Below are 18,677 nucleotides of genomic sequence, written 5' to 3'. Positions count from 1 at the left end.
AAAAAGATGATTGACATAAAATGATGACCGACTCCTACAAAGAGTAGTTATTTGTTTTTAATTTTACAAGAGACACAAAACTGGAGGGAATAGGAAGAATCAACAAAAAGCTTTACTGACAGTACTACCGGGGGATGTACATTTAAATTCCTGATTTGTTACGTAATTACAGTGAATTAGTTTGTAATTGCAAAAAGGTAAAAAGGAAAAAATATTTTGATTACTATGAATTTGCATTGTTACAATTCTAACATATCTTTGATAAAATTACAATTTTAGACATTGTAGTTGCGGACGGGAGAAGGCATTCGTGAGGTGCCAACACATTGTGTTTCAATGTGCCATGTAATAAATTAGAATAATAATGAAACAGTTATCACTTATACCCGATCTTGGAAGAGTTATAAGAAAAGTGGACGCATCTCGGGTCAGTAAATTCCAGGATAAATATTGGGGACACCACTGAATTATTCAAATGTATAACGTATGATTCTGTGTAGGCGTGCTTAGAGTGATCTTCATGGTGACAATGTAATGTCCAAATTCTAGCAGATGACAGAGTCCAGATCACGCCATATAATTCCTTAATTGTGTCATATGAATTATATATGTGAAGAAAGCCATAAACGAAACAAGACAAAATATTTAGGAATACTCCTTTTTTATACATGGATACCATTTGTATACTAGTATTCGATGGACTCTCGGCTAAAATCAACTATTTACATTCTGAACACAGTTAACGGAACATTGATAACCTCTGTTTTCTTAGGAGTCTGTAGGCAGCACTAATTGTTCAGTAAACATCAAAGTCTGAAAAGAAAAATTCATTAAAAATAATACAATTAATTGTATTTCAAGAGAGGAAGTATGGTATCCTTAGATCTTATTAGTTTTATTTCTTTCCAAAATTGAATATTTTACTTATGGCTAATTAAATATGACTCACTTCAAAATAATTACGTTGTTTGGAAGGCTGATCGATTTCTTTAAAAAATCTACATTTTCTTGAATATATTGTAATTGTTTTCTAAGTAATAAAAATATTACGACAAACTATACAGGATTTGGCTAATAATGTAAATAGTTTCCTACCTCCACAGCTTTTAAAGTTGTCAAAAACAAAGTTATTTCTAGTTATTTCTTTGAATTCTTTTCCTATGATGAATATAAAAAGGTAATTAAATTCCTTCATGTAAGAAAAGATGAAGATAACAAATAGTGATCATTCTAATAAATCCCAAAATAAAAGGTATCGTGAACAGGTCAAAAACATGTATAATGTTAAATATAGTAATAATGTTAATGATAATAATGTTAGTTCTTTAGAATGATCTCTTTTGTTACAAAACTTTTTCTTACGATCGAAAACTGTGTCATTTTTCTCTGTCTCGCTCTTACTGAGTTGGACAGTCTAATTTCCAATCCCTGTCGTCTCCCTGGCTGGATTTGTGATTTACTTTTAATTTCCCCACCGCCCTGAAGTAATTAAGTTAATGAAAATGCAATTTAAATATGCAATTGCAACTTTAAATGTGACTGACTGGATTCAGTATAAGTATCATACCCATTTCATATCCGCTTGTTTACTTCTTTTAGTTAGACTATCTGTCGAGGAGAATGTCGATCCGAACTTTATAGTTCTTTGTTCAGGTTGAGATTGGTTTGTTATGTCTGTCCGACTCAGAATCCTATTTTCCCTAGCCTTCATGACCGAAAAAAGAAACAGTGAAACTTAGATTCTCTACTTTCATTTAAAAAAAGGCATAAACCTAAAACATTCTACAACTTAAATTTCATATTACCTGAGTTTTCACTGAGGTCAAGAAAGGATTCTCGGTAACTGTACATTCTTTAACTGTCCTCAAATTATCTTCTGTATTGATTTGTACATCATTTTCCTGAAAATACGTTACTATCTAATTCTATTCCAGTATACAAAATACTTTTTATTGATATATATCAATAAATAATCGCCAAACATTTTATTGGTTTTGACAACTTATTTTGCATTACTCGCGTTTCCGTTGTGGTCATGTTAAGATGGTCTTCATCATCTGAATGTTTATTTATCGTCCTCAGGTTTAAATTCTCTGTTCCTGTTTGAAGTTGTATTTCATTTTCTGTCAGTTCGTTGAGGACCTTATAAAAACAGTTTCATATTTTTTATATAATAATACACTAATGAGGTGGTTAAAACAATTCAATGTTTTCCACAAAATTTTGGTCAACATCAAACGAACAATGAAATCAAAAATGTTGGCAGAATAACGACAAATTTTTATGAACGAACTTTTTTCACAAATGGACTTGAAATGTTTCAGGAGTTTAATACATCATTTTTCATCGATTCATTCAATATGCCTGCAAAACGTTTTAACTGTTTTTTGTGCTTCCAGCCATTGCAACACTTCTTCCTTGTTTATGAAAGCAAAATTGCCTTGTATGGTCTGATATATTTGACTTCAAAAATCTGGTGAATATGGAGATCTATATTTCTATTTGCATATATATATATATATATATATATATATATATATATATATATATATATATATATATATATATATATATATATATAGTAACTATCAACTATATTATCCTAATTTTAAAATCTTTACGACATATTTTTCATTACTTGTGATTCCACTGAGGTCGAGTAAAGTTGATTGTCGATAACCCCACTTCCATTAACTGTCATTTGTGTTTTCTCATCTGCTTTAAGATATGTGTTATTTCCCCACATTTTTCCGGGCTCCGTCTGTAATTACATTATTGATGAAAAAATAGGTAAACATTCATTACCTAAATGAATACTGATCAGTAAATTTTGATCTTAATCTTGATTAGTTACTGTAACATTACTTGTGTTTCCAATGAAGCTTCTTGGAGGTGAGTTTCCGCATCTGTATGTCGAATAGCTGTCCATGATCCAGTCTGTTCTGTATGGAGCTGTACATTACTCCCCAACTCCTCCTCGGGGTCCTTCTGATATAACAATAAATGAACAGATTCACAAAGTTAGCTATGGTCATTCCAAAATTATTTCATTTTGGTCTTCAAATATTCAATATGTGATATTTTCCACCTGTTAATGTGAAATTAGATAAGTTAAAACCCTCGACAGGGCTTTTCACTTCGATTACTCTCTCTCTCTCTCTCTCTCTCTCTCTCTCTCTCTCTCTCTCTCTCTCTCTGTTGATACTTTAATGACTTACAAAATCCACATAACTAGAATTAATAAGCCCTGTTCTCTGCGTGTTTGAGATAGTATTTTCTGACCCTGTTGTTGATACTATTCTTTGATCTTTCTCCTTGTCAGTGGATTTGTCTCTTTCTCTCTTTAAAAATGGGTATTTTTCTTGTAACGCATCCCTTATCTAGAAATATTTTTCATTTGTTTATGATATTTAAAGTAAGTAATCTTTTGCAAACGCAGTGTTTGTCAATATCACATTTGAGGTCAGCTTACAGACATTTTACAGACCTTTTTATTCAGCAAGACTTGCGTGACGAATATCAACAATCCCTTGAAATACAAAAAGTTATTAAAGAAGAACGTTTTTTCGCCTTACTGCAGGCAGTTTTAACACATTATACAATAGAAACTGAGTTCATAATTTGACTGACAAAACTTATAAATATCAATAAAAACATAATAATTAGGGCGTAGAAAATTAATGACATAAATTTCATATAACAATTTTGATACAATATTGAAACAGAATTGCCACATTAATTTTATTAAATTTGAACGATTTATTTTGTTCACTAGATTCAGTTTTGTTTATTTTCTGCAATAGTATAATGAAGGCCGCCATTTTGTATTATGTGAAAACACATCAAAGAAAATATCAATGGTAAGACAAGTATGTGTTTGTAAATCTGTTAATATAAAAAAGACATGTGGCTGATTTTATTTTAATTATCGAGTTTACCTGTATTGAGTTTGCAATAGTAAATATATACTGAAACACTACAACATCTTCATTAATGGCAAAAATTCCGAAAATCCACGTGATTCCGAGAACAGGAACAAGAGTACATACGCTCTTTAAGGCATTTCTTTAAAATAGGAAAATAAGAAAATGAACATACTTTTGTATATAGAAATATACATGTACTCCAAAACAGTGTTCTGTGAAGTTGGTTAATGTTCCTTAAAACTTAGAAATGAAAGAATGACTTGATATATTTGACTCTGCTTATTCTAAGAAATTCGTAACCGAGTAGGCCCTACCTGACTTTTTCTTTAAATTCAGCTTTCCTCATTTTAGTCGTCAGAAACATCACTCGAAGCAATGAGCCAATTATACAAACGTTAAGCTGTAAATAACGTAGAAAAAATAGGAAAACAACTTCATCAGTTAGATGTCAAATATATAGACAATATCTCTGATACCATTTGAAACACACCAGGAATATAAGAATAACAGGAACAATGAAGGCATAGATAGCTCCCGAGGACACTGACAACCAGCAGCTGTAAATATCAAAACAAGCTTCTGATGAAATATGGAGATAACGTACAGTATTCAAGCTCAAAGTCCATTAAAACAATACAAATCGGGAGCAGAGCAAACACGGACCTTCAAAAACATCAGAGGTGGGATCAGGTGCCATGGAGGAGTGAGCATCCCCTGCCGACCGGTCACACCCGCCGTGTGCTCCTTGTCATGATCGGGATATAACAGAAAAATCTGTAGACAATTCAGTGTGTAAATAATGACCTAGTAATTAGTTTGAAAAGTGTCAGTCAGCATTTGACTTAATGATAGATTGTATTTGCTGACAAGGTCATTGTATCGACCATAGAACTTACGAAATGATGACTTTAAACGAGACTGTCGATATTCTTGTTCCATCAACCTGTTAATAACTTACCTCGTTTTAGAAATTGTTCGTACGTAGAGCATGCTCTTGCGTATCGAATCAACTAAGAGAATTACACCCCATTTGCAGGTGATAAGGGTATATTGCTGCATAAATAAGGGAAGTGTACGATTGGAAAGTTAAAGTCATCACGTTTATCATAAAGCTTTGTTGCTAGATTACCATTAACGTCTTTTTCTAGTAAAATATCCAAATATGAAACAGATCTGTCAGAATATGTGGTATCTTTTCAAACTCACTGGGATATATCGTGAATTGAAATAACTATTGTTAATTTATCCAACGTCGTCGATATATCTAAATGTCGAGGCCATAACAAGAGATTTCTTTTTCTCGTGTATAAGATTTTGAATTAATTCTGCTTCATAGTAATACAAAAATAGGTCTGCTAACAACGGGGCGCAATTGATATTTTTTTTACATATGTGCCTGGCCATTTCTGTTTATATTGTACTAAGAATTTAAATATCATTAAACTTTCTTGTTCATGTAGGCGTCGGCACATAACGTATTAAAAATACATACAATTTCTCGGCGTGGTACTGTGTCTCCCAACAGCTTCCCAGAGTAGTAAGTACGATAACCAAAGGAATACCTGGAAAATTGGGACTTCTTGTTTATTGACCCAATTTCTTAGAAAAAAAAGTAATCAAATATTTCACCTTAACATATCAATACTTACAAGTAGTTGTCCCAAGAACCAATTTAAGCCTCGATCGTGAGTTAAATCTGTTGGTGATGGCCATGGCATAAAATAACACAGTGACGTTCATAAAGAAGTATAATCCTACTCCTAACATCAAAAAGAAGGTAAGCAGAAGGAAAAGGTGAAGGAAAAAGGTAACTGCAACACATGTAGCCTGTAATATTAAACATTAACAAATGATGAGCGTTAAATTTATGGAAAGGATATGTTTGATTTATGGGACTTTTAGGATTAGTTGTAAACATAGATGCCTAAGGATTATGAACATGGGTGTGTTAATGAGATATCTTTTTCACTTCTACATTTCATTTGAGTGAAAAAATCTCGAGAGGGACGTTAAACAACAAACAATCAATCAATCTACATTTCATTTGGGTTAATATCAAAGCAAAAGTCGATAATACATTTATTATAATCATGAAGGACATTTTACCTTATCTTGTGCTTTATCAACTCCAACCAGTAGTATGAGGTATGCAAGGAAGAGAGATAAACACAGACAGACTATCAACACATTCTTTTCACTTTTGATGTGTCTAAAATTAAAAAAGATATTAATGACTCACTAGCTCAATAATAACTACACAATGAAAACTTTATAAATGAATAGTACGTCCAGATTATTGCAAACCCTTTCCCCCATTTTATTAAGTATCATAAATCTAGACGCCCATTTCTTTGTCAACGTTGTACATGTTCAACAAACTTGGTATAACAACCGAAATTGCGATTATCATATTTACTGTCCAAAAGATTTAATGATACTAGCGATAATATTCAGAGAAGGTTAAAAACTAAAAAGTTGTGTCACTGATCTACATGTACATGTGTAGACAATCATAAACCTTTCAAATGATGGATGTAAATCTAAGTAAATCTTGAAAAATGGCAAAATGGTATAAAATACATGCTGACCCTATTTTTGACTCATATATCTAGGGTTTATCAAAAATATTGCTTAAACAGAGCAATTCTTACTAAAATATCTTAAACAGCGGTGTGAAAATGTTTCAAAGCACGTAACTTATTCATTAAAACTTTATTTCTGCATTTAACATTATTAAATTTTAATTCATCATCGAAAAATATTTTGATTCAATGTGTAGTATCACAATCTGTCCGTATACGTTTGCTTTGCAATCACGTAGACAAAATGAGTGCAAACGTAAGCTGGGGTATAAGGTATTTGATATATAAAAGCATCACTTAATATCAATACCAATAAAGTAGTTATAAAGAAGAAGATTATATTTAACGAATCAATTTTCTTGGAACATTACAAGATTAAAGATTAAAATTTGTGTACATGGCGACTTCAAAGAAAAATCAATTGATTATGAATTAGTGCACTTTTTATCAGAAGCATTATTTAATAATTGAAATTCATGTGATTTGAGCACTATTATGTTTGGAAAGACTATTTTCAAGATTTTCAAGGCAAATGTTTCAGTTAGGTAACTGGATAATTGACAGACGTATAATGATGGGTTTTCATGTTTAATTTTTGTTTGAGATAGATTTCCTTAAAGACAGGGTGATATTTATGTACATTTTATTTGTACTTATGTCCATATCCTGAATGTTTTCTTACTTCCAACTAATAATGAAGACAGCTACAGTAAGTAGACCAAACAGCATAGACATAACACAACCGACAATGGATATAACCACCAGGGCAGAGTCTTCTTTTTCCTGTTGAAAATAATATTAGATTAGGGGATTTGATATGCTGGAGTATCAAAATGTAATGAAATTAATTTATCAGTAAGGTATGATACAAATTAGCTGTCAAAAAATTTTGCATGAAAAATGCTGCACTAAGTTGAGTCTTCCTGTTCAGGAAGTTCAAAGTATGCAGACAAATCAAACAAGTAATACATGTGAAAAAAGAGGAATGTAAAACTACTAAAGGAACCAAAGAAGATACAGATGAATTTACCGGTGTATAAGGTCTCATTAGAACAGCAAAGTTTGTAGTGTGGTTACACAGACAGACCGTCACACCATTCTCTGTGGAATTCATAGAACATCCTTCTGTTGACCATCCTCCGGCATTGTTACTATAAAGTATTTTTTTAAAAGTAAATCAAATTACAAAAGAAACAATAAAATGAAAGCATTCTAATTTCTTACAAATTTGTTTATTGAAACAAATAAATTCTTCTAAAGTCAGATTCACGTACAATAAGGTGTAATCCCAGAAAACACATTTTGCTTCTCTTAATCTTTCCTAAAAATAGAAATGAGCAATGTTATTACACCTACTATGTCCCAAAATGAGATCAACGATATTAAATAGATATTAATGATGCGTAATAAAATACAAGGAATTTTTTTTTTCAAGTAGGTATTTCTTTACCTCATTGATTTTTAAAGGAACTATTAGAAATTCTAAGACATTGTTTACAAATGTGTACACATATGTTTCAATAAATTGTGCTCAGAGTCAATCTTTTCCATTGAGTAATTTATAATAACTGTTTAAATAGAAAGACATGTGACAGCTTTTGTTATTGTGAAATTCATTACTGGTACTTACTTTCTTGTGTTCAAACGTCAGCGTTAGAGGAGGTGAAAAAGGAAAGAAGGGCTTCTCCAGCGTTAATGCCAAAATCACCGAGTTGATAACCAGATCATTTTCTGGGCTATTTACAAACAAAATATATCATTGAATGAAAATGGTCCATTACTGATAACGTAACTGGCATCAATTAAATTTTATAAGAAACATCGTTGCAAACTGTGGATTTTGACAATAAATTCCAGTTCATGTAAGCATCCAAGTATGTGTAGATTTTTATTTTCATTCTTATACATACATTGTATGTAGTAACATTTAATTGACAAAAATTGGTAATGAAGCTTTATTTTCTTTATGGAAACTATCCAGCACTAATTAATTGCAGTGGCATTTCTTATTTATCTTAAGCGGAAGTTTTATGAAATACACAGATTTGTGTCATGTGTAGAAAATAACTCAAATAACACAAAACACAGAGTTCTTTGTTAATGTTATATATCATGACGAAAGCACATCTTGTAGGCCTGTTAATAACATACCCAAAGGCGCTGGTTCTAGATGGTAAAAATTGAGACATCGTCTTGTATAGAACAGCAGCATAATCGGTGCCTGAAAATATACATTACATGTACAGTGTATGTATTAAAAGTCCAAACTTTATTAATTTTAAATAAAATGAAGGAAAACATTTTCCTCAGAAATGTAAACCTTTGAGTCGTTTTAGTGTAGTGGTTGGTATAATAGCTTTTGTATATTTGATAGGAAATTTTAATTTTAGGAAAAATAAAAAAGAAATACTTTCTCAAATACCTTGAAAATGTCCTTGTTTTGGAAGAACGAAAAATGAACCATTTTCCAAAAATCTTAGTCCTGATTCCTTCAATGTAACATTGTTGATATTGACAACTGTAAAACAAGATGTAATAAATCTAATAAATTTGTCTGACATTATGATATATTTCCTTCTTATAAAATAGTTTTCTCTGCAGAAGTTGGTTTTAAACCCTTATCCTGATTATAAATTTTATAAAATGTTCCATTTTCGTACAGAAATCATTTCATTCGGATGAGTAAATATGCATTTTAGGAATAGCATGAAAATGAAATAGTTGAAGATAACGAACAGTGATTTAAAAAACCTACAAACAATACAAATTTCGGAACAGGGAATGAGGAGACACATTGAATATCAACAAGATGACAATGGTCAAAGTATTTTAGAATTCAAAATTCCATTAGAGCTGAAAACAACTCTTGAATAGACATACACCATATTATTAGTCCTATATCCAATCAGCACTGGGGTATATAACCCCTTCCCATTCGTACCTGATTGCTTTTAACTTGTCGATGCTGCGTGTAGTACAGATATATCTTACATTGTCCCTTTTGATTACGTTTAATTTTACTGAACGTGCATTTGTGTTTATTTCACTTTGTAACATTGACCTCAGCAATTGATATCGAACATATTGGTAACTTTTTTCTGACATGGCAGCGGCATACCGAAGTCATTTTTGTCTCGCCCAAATATGTCACAATGACAATGAAGGAGACATCCTCTCAGGTGGAGTCCGTGAAGCAAAATACATTGAACTCTGAACAAAGCTGAGGCTTACATACGGACTGGAGAATGACGGTTTTGAGGAGACTAATAAGGCGAACAAAGATAACTCTCTTCCTTTGAAGAATCGTCATCAGCTTTAATTAAGGATCTTGTGGCAAGATTAGTCTTCAAACTGCATTCGGTGAAATTTTATCGTCATGTACCACATACAAAATTTCAAGATATAGCTTGAATTCGTTTCTTTAATTACAACTTTTTAAAATTTCAGAGGTTTCATTTTCAAAATATTCCACGGCGTTTTATTCGGTTAGCAAAGCATTACTAAATCATGTTCATATATGTGATATTTTGTGTGTGAGAAATATCTGATTAATGATATCAATTGCAAACTAAATGTTTTAATTACGATGCCCTATGTTAAGAGTTAAGCGACCAATGAATAACTGACCACTATTAAACAATATCCAAGGTTTAAAAACCTTTCTTAACACTTTGTTTCCCATTCATATTTTAAGAGGTCCGCCCTTGCTCTGCTCCCGATTTTTTATTGTTTCAATGGAGTTCTGAGCTTGATTCTGTTCGTTATCTCCATGTGCAATTTGTAGTATAAAAAAATGATTTACGCAATGTGAGAGTGAATAGATATATAATCAAAATATAGACAAGTAATTTTACTTTAAAATCAAAAATAAAATCACCTACTGATGTTTTCTCCTCTGAATTCCACAGATTTTGACTCATTTAAAAGTAGTAAATTCATCCGATCCATTGTTTCTAAAACCGAAATTGGTCCACGCTGTGTCTGAAGTAACATTTATTAGAAATGTGTTGAGGTACTATATTGCATAATTCATTTCTTATTATCTATTAATTTTATTTTCAAAACATTAACAACTCAAATCTATGAAATTCTGAGACATACCTCTTCTTCAACAAGCTTCCATGATTCCTTATTGTTCGTCACTGCAATATTGTCCAGAATGTTATACACAACCTTGAATCATAATAACTCATTAGGATGGATTCTTCTCATATTTTTTGTATTTAAAAATTAATCAAATTGTCGTAGAAGACACTATCATTAAGTGATGATATCAATAAAATTAAACTTGACTGTTTTATTTTTGAAGCAAGGTCAGGTCAAGATCATTGTCTTTTTCCTTGATATATTTCAAGATTAAATGTTTTTTTTTCTTTTTGCATAAAAAGGTGTAACAATATAGAGTCTATCAGATGATACTACCAAATTGATATAAATAATTTAACTAAAAAAGATATTGGCTTATCCAAATGTTCCCTCTATTTTTCTTAAATGTTTAAGATATATATTAGTTATTTTTTAAATGCGTCGTTTATTCAAACTTTTCTGATTTTCACATATGGTAAAACAGTCATATAAAGATACAAATTGATACAAAAACAAAAAGTTTTGACAATTTACTACGAGATCTGTACTTAGATTGGAAAGTTTTAAAAGCTAACAAAATTTTAGTTTGTTTGGAAAATCATATTAATTTGATATTTTAAAACTTCAATGCATTATAATTAATTTCAATTACATTTGAAAATTTCTTTAAACTTTTGAATGTTTAAATGCTTAATTCAGCATTCTCTTGTAATATTGAGAAGCCGAAAGGGAGAAATTTTCATTCCGCCAAAAATATAGTCCCTGCTAGATTTCAAACTCTGTTTACCATTTCTATTTAAAGTTGTACAATTATGATGAGGAAAGAAAAGTATTATCTTTTAAATCTCTTACATCTAAATATATCAGGAATATAAGCAAATATACTTTGATTATTCCATCTAGTTAGAAACAAGACAAGAATCCCTCCTTACTTTCATAACATGCCAAATTATCATTATATATACAGTTTTATGAATTTATTATAGTTTCACATACATATTATTTAGTTTACTTACTTTCTCTGGTAAAGAAGCGTTGCTTCCTGACGCTATATTGAGAACGGTATTAAGGATATTTATAGAGACCAGTAGATTTCCTGAAGAGATACCAGTCTTAGAAGCAGTTAAATTTTCTGTTGTGCCTAAGGAACTTTCAAATATTTCTTCAATATACTTTTTATCAACAATTCCTTCGTTTTCAAGGATCTGAAGCTGAAATATATATATATATATATATATATATATATATATATATATATATATATATATATATATATATATATATATATATATATATATATATATATATATATATATATATATATATGGGGGTGAGGTGAGGGTGTGTATTTATATACACCAAAGATTAACAAATTAACAGAAAAACATAATCAGGGCTCTTTTTGTTAAATCTCAATTTGTCATATGGTTAAATTAATCAAACCTCTTTGAAGGCATTGAAAAGTCCTACATCCACACAGTTCAATACACTTGTTTTCTTCCAAGTGCCATTATAATCACAATATCTACTAGCATTTCCTATTGAAGAAGAAATACATTATCTTAATTTTCAATAAAAGGTACAAAAGTTATCTCCATGTTATTCATTATTACAGTTTTTTGTGCAAAGAAAGTCTAACATGTACCTTGTTGACCATCTTGGCACTCGGAATGTATCAACGTTCCAGGAAATGATGTTGGCCATAGAATTCCGTAGATATCCTTTGAGGAAGTACAAACAGTTTGCCCTGAAATGAAGTAGTATTATAAATAAAATAGGTAAATCGACTACCTCCATCTCATCAACAAAAAAAGGTTTCCCGAAATATTCTCACCCTGGTTATAAACGTCCACCATTACATTCATCACTCCGGAAACCCGATATCTGTCATGGTTACAGGTATAGGTGCCTTGGTCACTTTTCTGAACCGAATGGATCTGAAGTATTCTAGAGGAACGATGTGTCATGACAGTAATCAGAGAGTTTCCTATTAAAATATTGGGAACACTTATTACATTATAATTGTGCAAACTGAAATTGCTATTTAATGTAAAAAGCACTTTGCCATTTTGCAAGATTTTCTTTTATGAAATTCTAATTAGATAATACTTTTTCTAGATATGATGATTTAAAATAACATTGAACCTATCAGTGCCTTGCGTTTTACCTTCTCTTAGTCTAATGCCGTCTTTGTACCACTTCAACAGAGAAACGTTTATTGGAAACCCCTCAAAAGCTTCCAGATTTGTTATATTACAAGTAAGATCTAGAGAACTTCCTGTTTGAATTGCTACTCGGTAGTGCGGTAAAATCTCTAGGTGAATTCCTGGCTTCACTGTGAAGAAAATAATATATAGAAAATGATACAAAAACAATATTTCAAAACATGTATTATGTACATATGTTCTTGAATATGTAGAAAGTTAGTGCAATAAATTTTACATTTTAGTTCCTTACATATAATACTTGCCCTTTATATCAAAGTTGGTGGTAGCTTCCGAATTATTGTTTGAGACTCTGACGGTCCAGCTGGCTGCAAAGCAATCAAAATCAAAGTTGTCTAGAATGTTGAATATTCAATCAACTTCTCGTGTACATAATAGTTATCGTTCTTCTGTTGAATTCATACTGTTAACATATTGGCATGAAATGTATACAAAATTTCAGTCAAAAGAAAGATTCTTTCATTTCATCGTTACCTTCATCTTGAAGATTTAACTCTAAGATTGTAAGTGAGCACTTCATCACATTTATAAACGATTGGCGGATCAAGTATCTACCAGAGGACTGTGTGACGTAAGTTCCGTTTCTGAACCATTTCACTTCAAATTCAAAGATGACATTAATGTCCACTGACATGGTAAGTGCAGTGCCTTCAACTTCATGTGTGGAAGGAATCACTTCCCTTTTGGATATATTGATGATTTCTGTTAATATGAATAAGAAACAGGATTACAAAGGATAAAGGAATATTGCTACACCAGGAAAAGCTAAATGTAAACAGAAAACGAAGATCACTCAGACCCTGGTCAAGATCAAGCCAGTTTGGTTGTCGCAAGGAATATGCAAACAAAATTTTAAAGGCATTTCCCTTATTTCATGCTGAATAAAATATTTTATTGCACATAAACGTTGAAATAAAAATAACAGGATCCTCCATTTTAAAAAAAATAAAATTTAAACATCATCTTGAGTGCATAACTACCTCCTGCCTTTTCGATAGGTTTTCGAATTGTCTGAAAATTGTCTCAGATTTAAAAATATATGTGTTAAGAGATATATTTAGCAACAAATTTATATCTATTTCGTTGAAAATATGACCGATACAATGACTTTGGCATCAAATACAATCCGTCCTTAAGTAAAATGCTGAATGACGTTTTTCATACGAACTGTTAGGCAATTATTTACACACTGAATTGTCTATGAATTTTTTCGTTTTTCCAGATCATGACAAGAAGCACACAGCGGATGTGACTGGTCGGCAGGGGATGCTTACTCCTTTATGGCACCACTGATGGTTTTGGAGGTCTGTGTTTGCTCTGCTCTCGATTTGAATTGTCTAATGGACTTCCAGCTTGAATACTGCTCGTTATCTCCATATTTCATTTATGTAATTATATTCCACTATCACTTGCATATCAATTTTTAATACAAAGTATGCTACTTAAGGACAAGGTGATGTTACAAGGGCGTTTTAAGTCAGCATTTCGTAAAATCTATGGTCGTTATAATGACCTTTTAGCAAATATAATCTATCATTTGGTCGTATTCCGACTGAAATATTTAAAAAAAAATTGTTAGGCCTTTGTTTTTATACTTAACTTGATTAAGGATTATTGTGTCTACCTGATCAATGCATAGGACTTATGGCGGGTGTGACCAGTCGACAGGGGATGCTTACTCCTCCTAGGCACCTAATCCCACCTCTGTCTTAATGCCTGTTTATAGACCATAGACTTGTATTGTTTATGAGGGTCATTTTTAGATCGATCACTGTTCGTTTTCTTAACCTTTTCATTACATATTCTTAAGTGTATTGCAGAATAAAAAAAACTTTACCTGGCAATGGATTTGGTCGATCAAATCGCCATAAAGATGAGGTAGGGATTCCAAAACGGAAATCAATTCCAATCAGGAACGAATTTTCAACCGGAGTTAAATTAGTGAAATCGCTGATGATGGTATTATTTCCAACGATTTTACCCTGTCCTATTTGCAGGCTTGTATTTCTTCCCCAGGAAATCCAAAATTCACTGAATTCGGTACAATTTAAAAGTTTGCCGTTATATACATCAGAAATACAGTCGGAGATGTTACCTAAATTCATGTCAAACCTGATGCAGGAGATATATAAAATTCCCTCTGTTATAGGGTTGTCTATCCCAATCTGCATAAATGCCCCATCCGTTGTTTTGAACCAAATAATCGCACGTTCACAGATCTTGACAGAGAATGTTAAGTAGTTGTACCCTCGAACGGGTAAATTGTGATCCCACAGTCCATGAAAAGCCTCGAAGGAATTCCTTGGAGTGAGGCATATCTCCACGAAATCTTCATATAAAAACAATGTTTTATTAGTTCCCCAAATGTATTGGATTGAAAATCAAAATCCAAGAAATCACAATTTTTACAAGAAGTAGCATCGAGAACGTAAGGAAATTGTGCTCTTTTATATATATATATATATATATATATATATATATATATATATATATATATATATATATATATATATATATATATATATATATATATATATATATATATATATATATATATATATTAAACCGATGGTTAGTATTATACATGTACTTAAAAGGCAAGAATGATTTATACATTGTAAATAGCAAAATATTTGAGATTTATTTATATATTCATAAGGCTTTCGAAAACGCTTACGAAATATACATGAATACTAATTTACATCATAAAAATTATTGAGATGCAATTACGTCTACATTGAATACATTATTAAAGAACCTACCAGTCCTTGAATTATAGCCAAAAAATTTCCAACTTCTGTCAATATCAGTTTGAATCGATGAGAAATTAACAATCATAGGATTGTACATTCGATAATCCATTATGACGTCTTCTCCTTGTATTCTTCCGCGTCCCACCTTAAGTGCATCAAACCAAGAAATCCAGAAACTTTGAAAATTTCCGCTATTTAGATTTATACCATCGTATCTCTCCAAACATGGTTCTGATACATTTGTCTTTCTTATGCAAGAATGAGGGGAAAAGTAATTTGAATAAAATGTAATGAAAAAACCTTGTCCAGATGTCGACAGCAGTTCAATCATAACTAAATTATGCAATTCTAATGAAATATAATTTGAGGCTTTCACTGAAAAAATCAAGAATTTTTCTTCGGGGTTGATAATTCCATATTCAGACAGGTCCTTTGAAATTAAAGATTGACTGCAAATCTCAACGCTTTCTTTATCTACAACAATAACGTTAATTAATATTTAGTGTGTGTATGCAAACGAAAGGGGAAAATAAGAATCGTCTGATAAATTCAACAAGAAGCTCATTGGCCTTAACGGTCAGCTGAGTGTCACTATGCTATATTTTTGTCTGTGCAACATTTGGGGGTTTTTTTTCTTGCTTTCTCCTTCGTAAACTTGAGAACCTTGGTTTATTACCTCTTGGACCAATGAACGATGATTCCGATTTAGAACTAAACAATATGACTTTATGTTTCAGTGTATAGAACATTTTCATAATTATTCGATTATTAAATGCTTTGTTTTCCGGATATTTGTTTTAATACTTTTACAATAAGATGTAAAGAAGTAATCCCTCCCACATACACCCTCTCACTGGCCTGATTATATACACTAAATAATATATACATTATATATATTATATATAATATGATAATATGAGCTCTATTCTGCATCCTTGAAATAAATATATTTTTTTTTACAAATGTTCCCTTCATATTTCTTTGTAAAAACTTGGACCATACATTAATTTTCTCATGTACATGTATATAAATTTGAGACTCTTGTCATGAGAATGCTTGTATTAACATTTGACTACTTTTGTAAAGTCTCATAGTGTTTAACTAGAAGAGTTTTATAAATTTCTATGTTCTGGATTTGAACCCTTCTTATTACACCATCCCTGTTATGAATTGAACAGAAGTTTAAGGCACGACTTCCATACATTTCAATGTAAAACTCTAGATGCGTTTAAAGTCTCAATACTATCCGGAGTTCAAAGGTGAAACAAATTTGATTTTACGACATGAAAATACTTTGATGTAAGTTAGATAATATGCTGCCTTGTAGTTCTTATAAAGAAAAGTTTTTCATGATTTACCCCATCTATTTTTAAGAAAGAGTTTCTATTCCTCGTTGTGTTCACTGTTCATTATCATCACCTTTTTCATTTGACCCAGGTCCATACCTGTCTCAAAGCAACAATTTTATCAAATTTGATTTATCTATGAATAAATGCATACAAGTTTTGGACAATCTGTAGCTTTGTTGCTCTTGAAAGGATCCGGAAGATTTCACAATATATATTCATGGGTCTCGATTTATTCAAATATTGATTTCAACTACATGAGGATTCTTGCATATAAATTTAAAATGTAAGTCTTGTTCTGAAAAAAAATTTTAGGAATTTTTTTGCCTAAAAGTTCTGTGTTAATTAGGTCTTCCGTTTTCAACGGAAGACCTATAGTGATTCTACTGTTTCTTAATATTATTATTATTTTTTTGACTTTCTAATTTTGTGCACGCGATTTCTCGAAGACTATTCGATGGATTTACATGAAATTTTCAGGAAAAGTGTGTTGTAACATGAACTTGATCTATTTGAGAGATTTTTTGGAAATTCACCTCCGGTGCCAAGTTACAGACCATTTTCTGATTTCAAAATGACATTTTGTCCGCGAATAATCTCAAGAACGACAAGAGATATCAATGTGAAACTTTCAGGGATTATAGTTCGTGATAGGTACTAGCCGGGTCGCTACTTTTTGTTCGTCGTCGGCACTTCCGGTCGTCTACGGAAGTGATCAAAGAAATCGTAAAATTTCAAGTTTCTTTTTTTAAATCAATACTTACATCACATTATTGCATCTCTTTTGTAGTTTCGAAATATGTTGGTCCCACCGGAAACAAAAACGTCAACTTCCGGTTATAAGAGAAAAACTACATAATTTGAGTATTTTTCTTTCCCATTAATATCTTTTGTAGATAAAGTATTTGAAATGAATTTTAAATATGTTATTCAGACTAAAAATGTCTAGAGTAACGTTGAAAATCTTTGTAAAATTCACTTCCGGTCGCGTGTTTTCCTGTCCTCAAAATGAGAAGTTGTGTGAGCAAGATCTCGGAAACGGTAAGAGATTATGACACCAAACTTTTATGAGCAACAGACCTTAAGATGTAGGCAAAACCATTTGGGTTAAGAGCGTCAGTCGTCACTTCCGGTCGTCACAGGAAGTGATCAAAGAAAACGAAAATTTCAACTTTTCTTTTTTTTAATTGAAAATTGCATCACTTTATTGCATCTTTTTCGCAGATTCGAAAGATGTTCGTCCCACCGGAAACAAATACGACAACTTCCGGTTAGAAGAGAAAAACTAAATAATTTGAGTTTTTTAATTTCCCGTAAATATTCTGTTTAGATAAAGAAATTAAAATGAATTTTAAATGTGCTATTCAGAGTGCAAATGTCTAGAGTAACCTTAAATAGTTTTTCAAAAATTCACTTCCGGTCGCGTGTTTTCCTGTCCTCAAAATGAGAAGTTGTCTTAGAGAGATCTCAAAAACAGGTAAAAGATTAAAACACCAAAATTTTAAGAGTAATGGACGTTGAGGGGTAGGTGAAACCATTTGGGTGAAACGCGTCAGTCGTCACTTCCGCTTCTCACAGGAAGTGATCAAAGAAATCAAAAATTTTAGCTTTTCTTTTTAAATTAAAACTTACATGACTTTATAGCATCTCTTTTGCTGTTTTGAAATATGTTAGATTCCACCGGAAACAAAAACGTCAACTTCCGGTTTTAGGAGATAAACTACGTTATTCTTGTATTTAACTTTCTCATAAATATCGC

The 18,677-nt window shown here is 31.4% G+C and overlaps 1 protein-coding gene across 1 annotated transcript in view; it reads right to left on the bottom strand.

The window, feature by feature from the left end:
• Nucleotides 1–1,317: 1,317 nt before the first annotated feature.
• The window catches only part of LOC133186493 (uncharacterized), a 36,644-nt gene continuing 19,284 nt past the window's right edge, over nt 1,318–18,677 (bottom strand). The window contains exons 16-46 of the mRNA XM_061321731.1: nt 15,582–16,046; nt 14,657–15,148; nt 13,294–13,521; nt 13,065–13,127; nt 12,762–12,929; nt 12,429–12,581; nt 12,240–12,341; nt 12,038–12,132; nt 11,611–11,805; nt 10,610–10,681; nt 10,390–10,489; nt 8,931–9,026; nt 8,660–8,729; nt 8,139–8,244; nt 7,783–7,829; nt 7,539–7,659; nt 7,191–7,291; nt 6,033–6,135; nt 5,576–5,753; nt 5,419–5,488; nt 4,417–4,483; nt 4,241–4,326; nt 3,939–4,065; nt 3,488–3,529; nt 3,219–3,380; nt 2,866–2,988; nt 2,639–2,761; nt 2,017–2,142; nt 1,806–1,901; nt 1,568–1,705; nt 1,318–1,479 (exon numbers count right to left, since the gene is read on the bottom strand). Coding sequence (XP_061177715.1) covers nt 1,318–1,479; nt 1,568–1,705; nt 1,806–1,901; nt 2,017–2,142; nt 2,639–2,761; nt 2,866–2,988; nt 3,219–3,380; nt 3,488–3,529; nt 3,939–4,065; nt 4,241–4,326; nt 4,417–4,483; nt 5,419–5,488; nt 5,576–5,753; nt 6,033–6,135; nt 7,191–7,291; nt 7,539–7,659; nt 7,783–7,829; nt 8,139–8,244; nt 8,660–8,729; nt 8,931–9,026; nt 10,390–10,489; nt 10,610–10,681; nt 11,611–11,805; nt 12,038–12,132; nt 12,240–12,341; nt 12,429–12,581; nt 12,762–12,929; nt 13,065–13,127; nt 13,294–13,521; nt 14,657–15,148; nt 15,582–16,046 — 4,277 coding nt within the window. The remainder of the gene's footprint in view (nt 1,480–1,567; nt 1,706–1,805; nt 1,902–2,016; nt 2,143–2,638; nt 2,762–2,865; nt 2,989–3,218; nt 3,381–3,487; nt 3,530–3,938; nt 4,066–4,240; nt 4,327–4,416; nt 4,484–5,418; nt 5,489–5,575; nt 5,754–6,032; nt 6,136–7,190; nt 7,292–7,538; nt 7,660–7,782; nt 7,830–8,138; nt 8,245–8,659; nt 8,730–8,930; nt 9,027–10,389; nt 10,490–10,609; nt 10,682–11,610; nt 11,806–12,037; nt 12,133–12,239; nt 12,342–12,428; nt 12,582–12,761; nt 12,930–13,064; nt 13,128–13,293; nt 13,522–14,656; nt 15,149–15,581; nt 16,047–18,677) is intronic.

This window comes from Saccostrea echinata, unplaced genomic scaffold, assembly GCF_033153115.1.
Source record: "Saccostrea echinata isolate AGI-Se365-2 ecotype Australia unplaced genomic scaffold, CSIRO_AGI_Sech_v1 ptg000014l, whole genome shotgun sequence".
NCBI classification, from domain to species: Eukaryota; Metazoa; Mollusca; class Bivalvia; order Ostreida; family Ostreidae; genus Saccostrea; species Saccostrea echinata.
The sequence above is the reverse complement of the archived record's forward strand: the minus strand, read 5'-3'. Positions and strand labels throughout refer to the sequence as shown.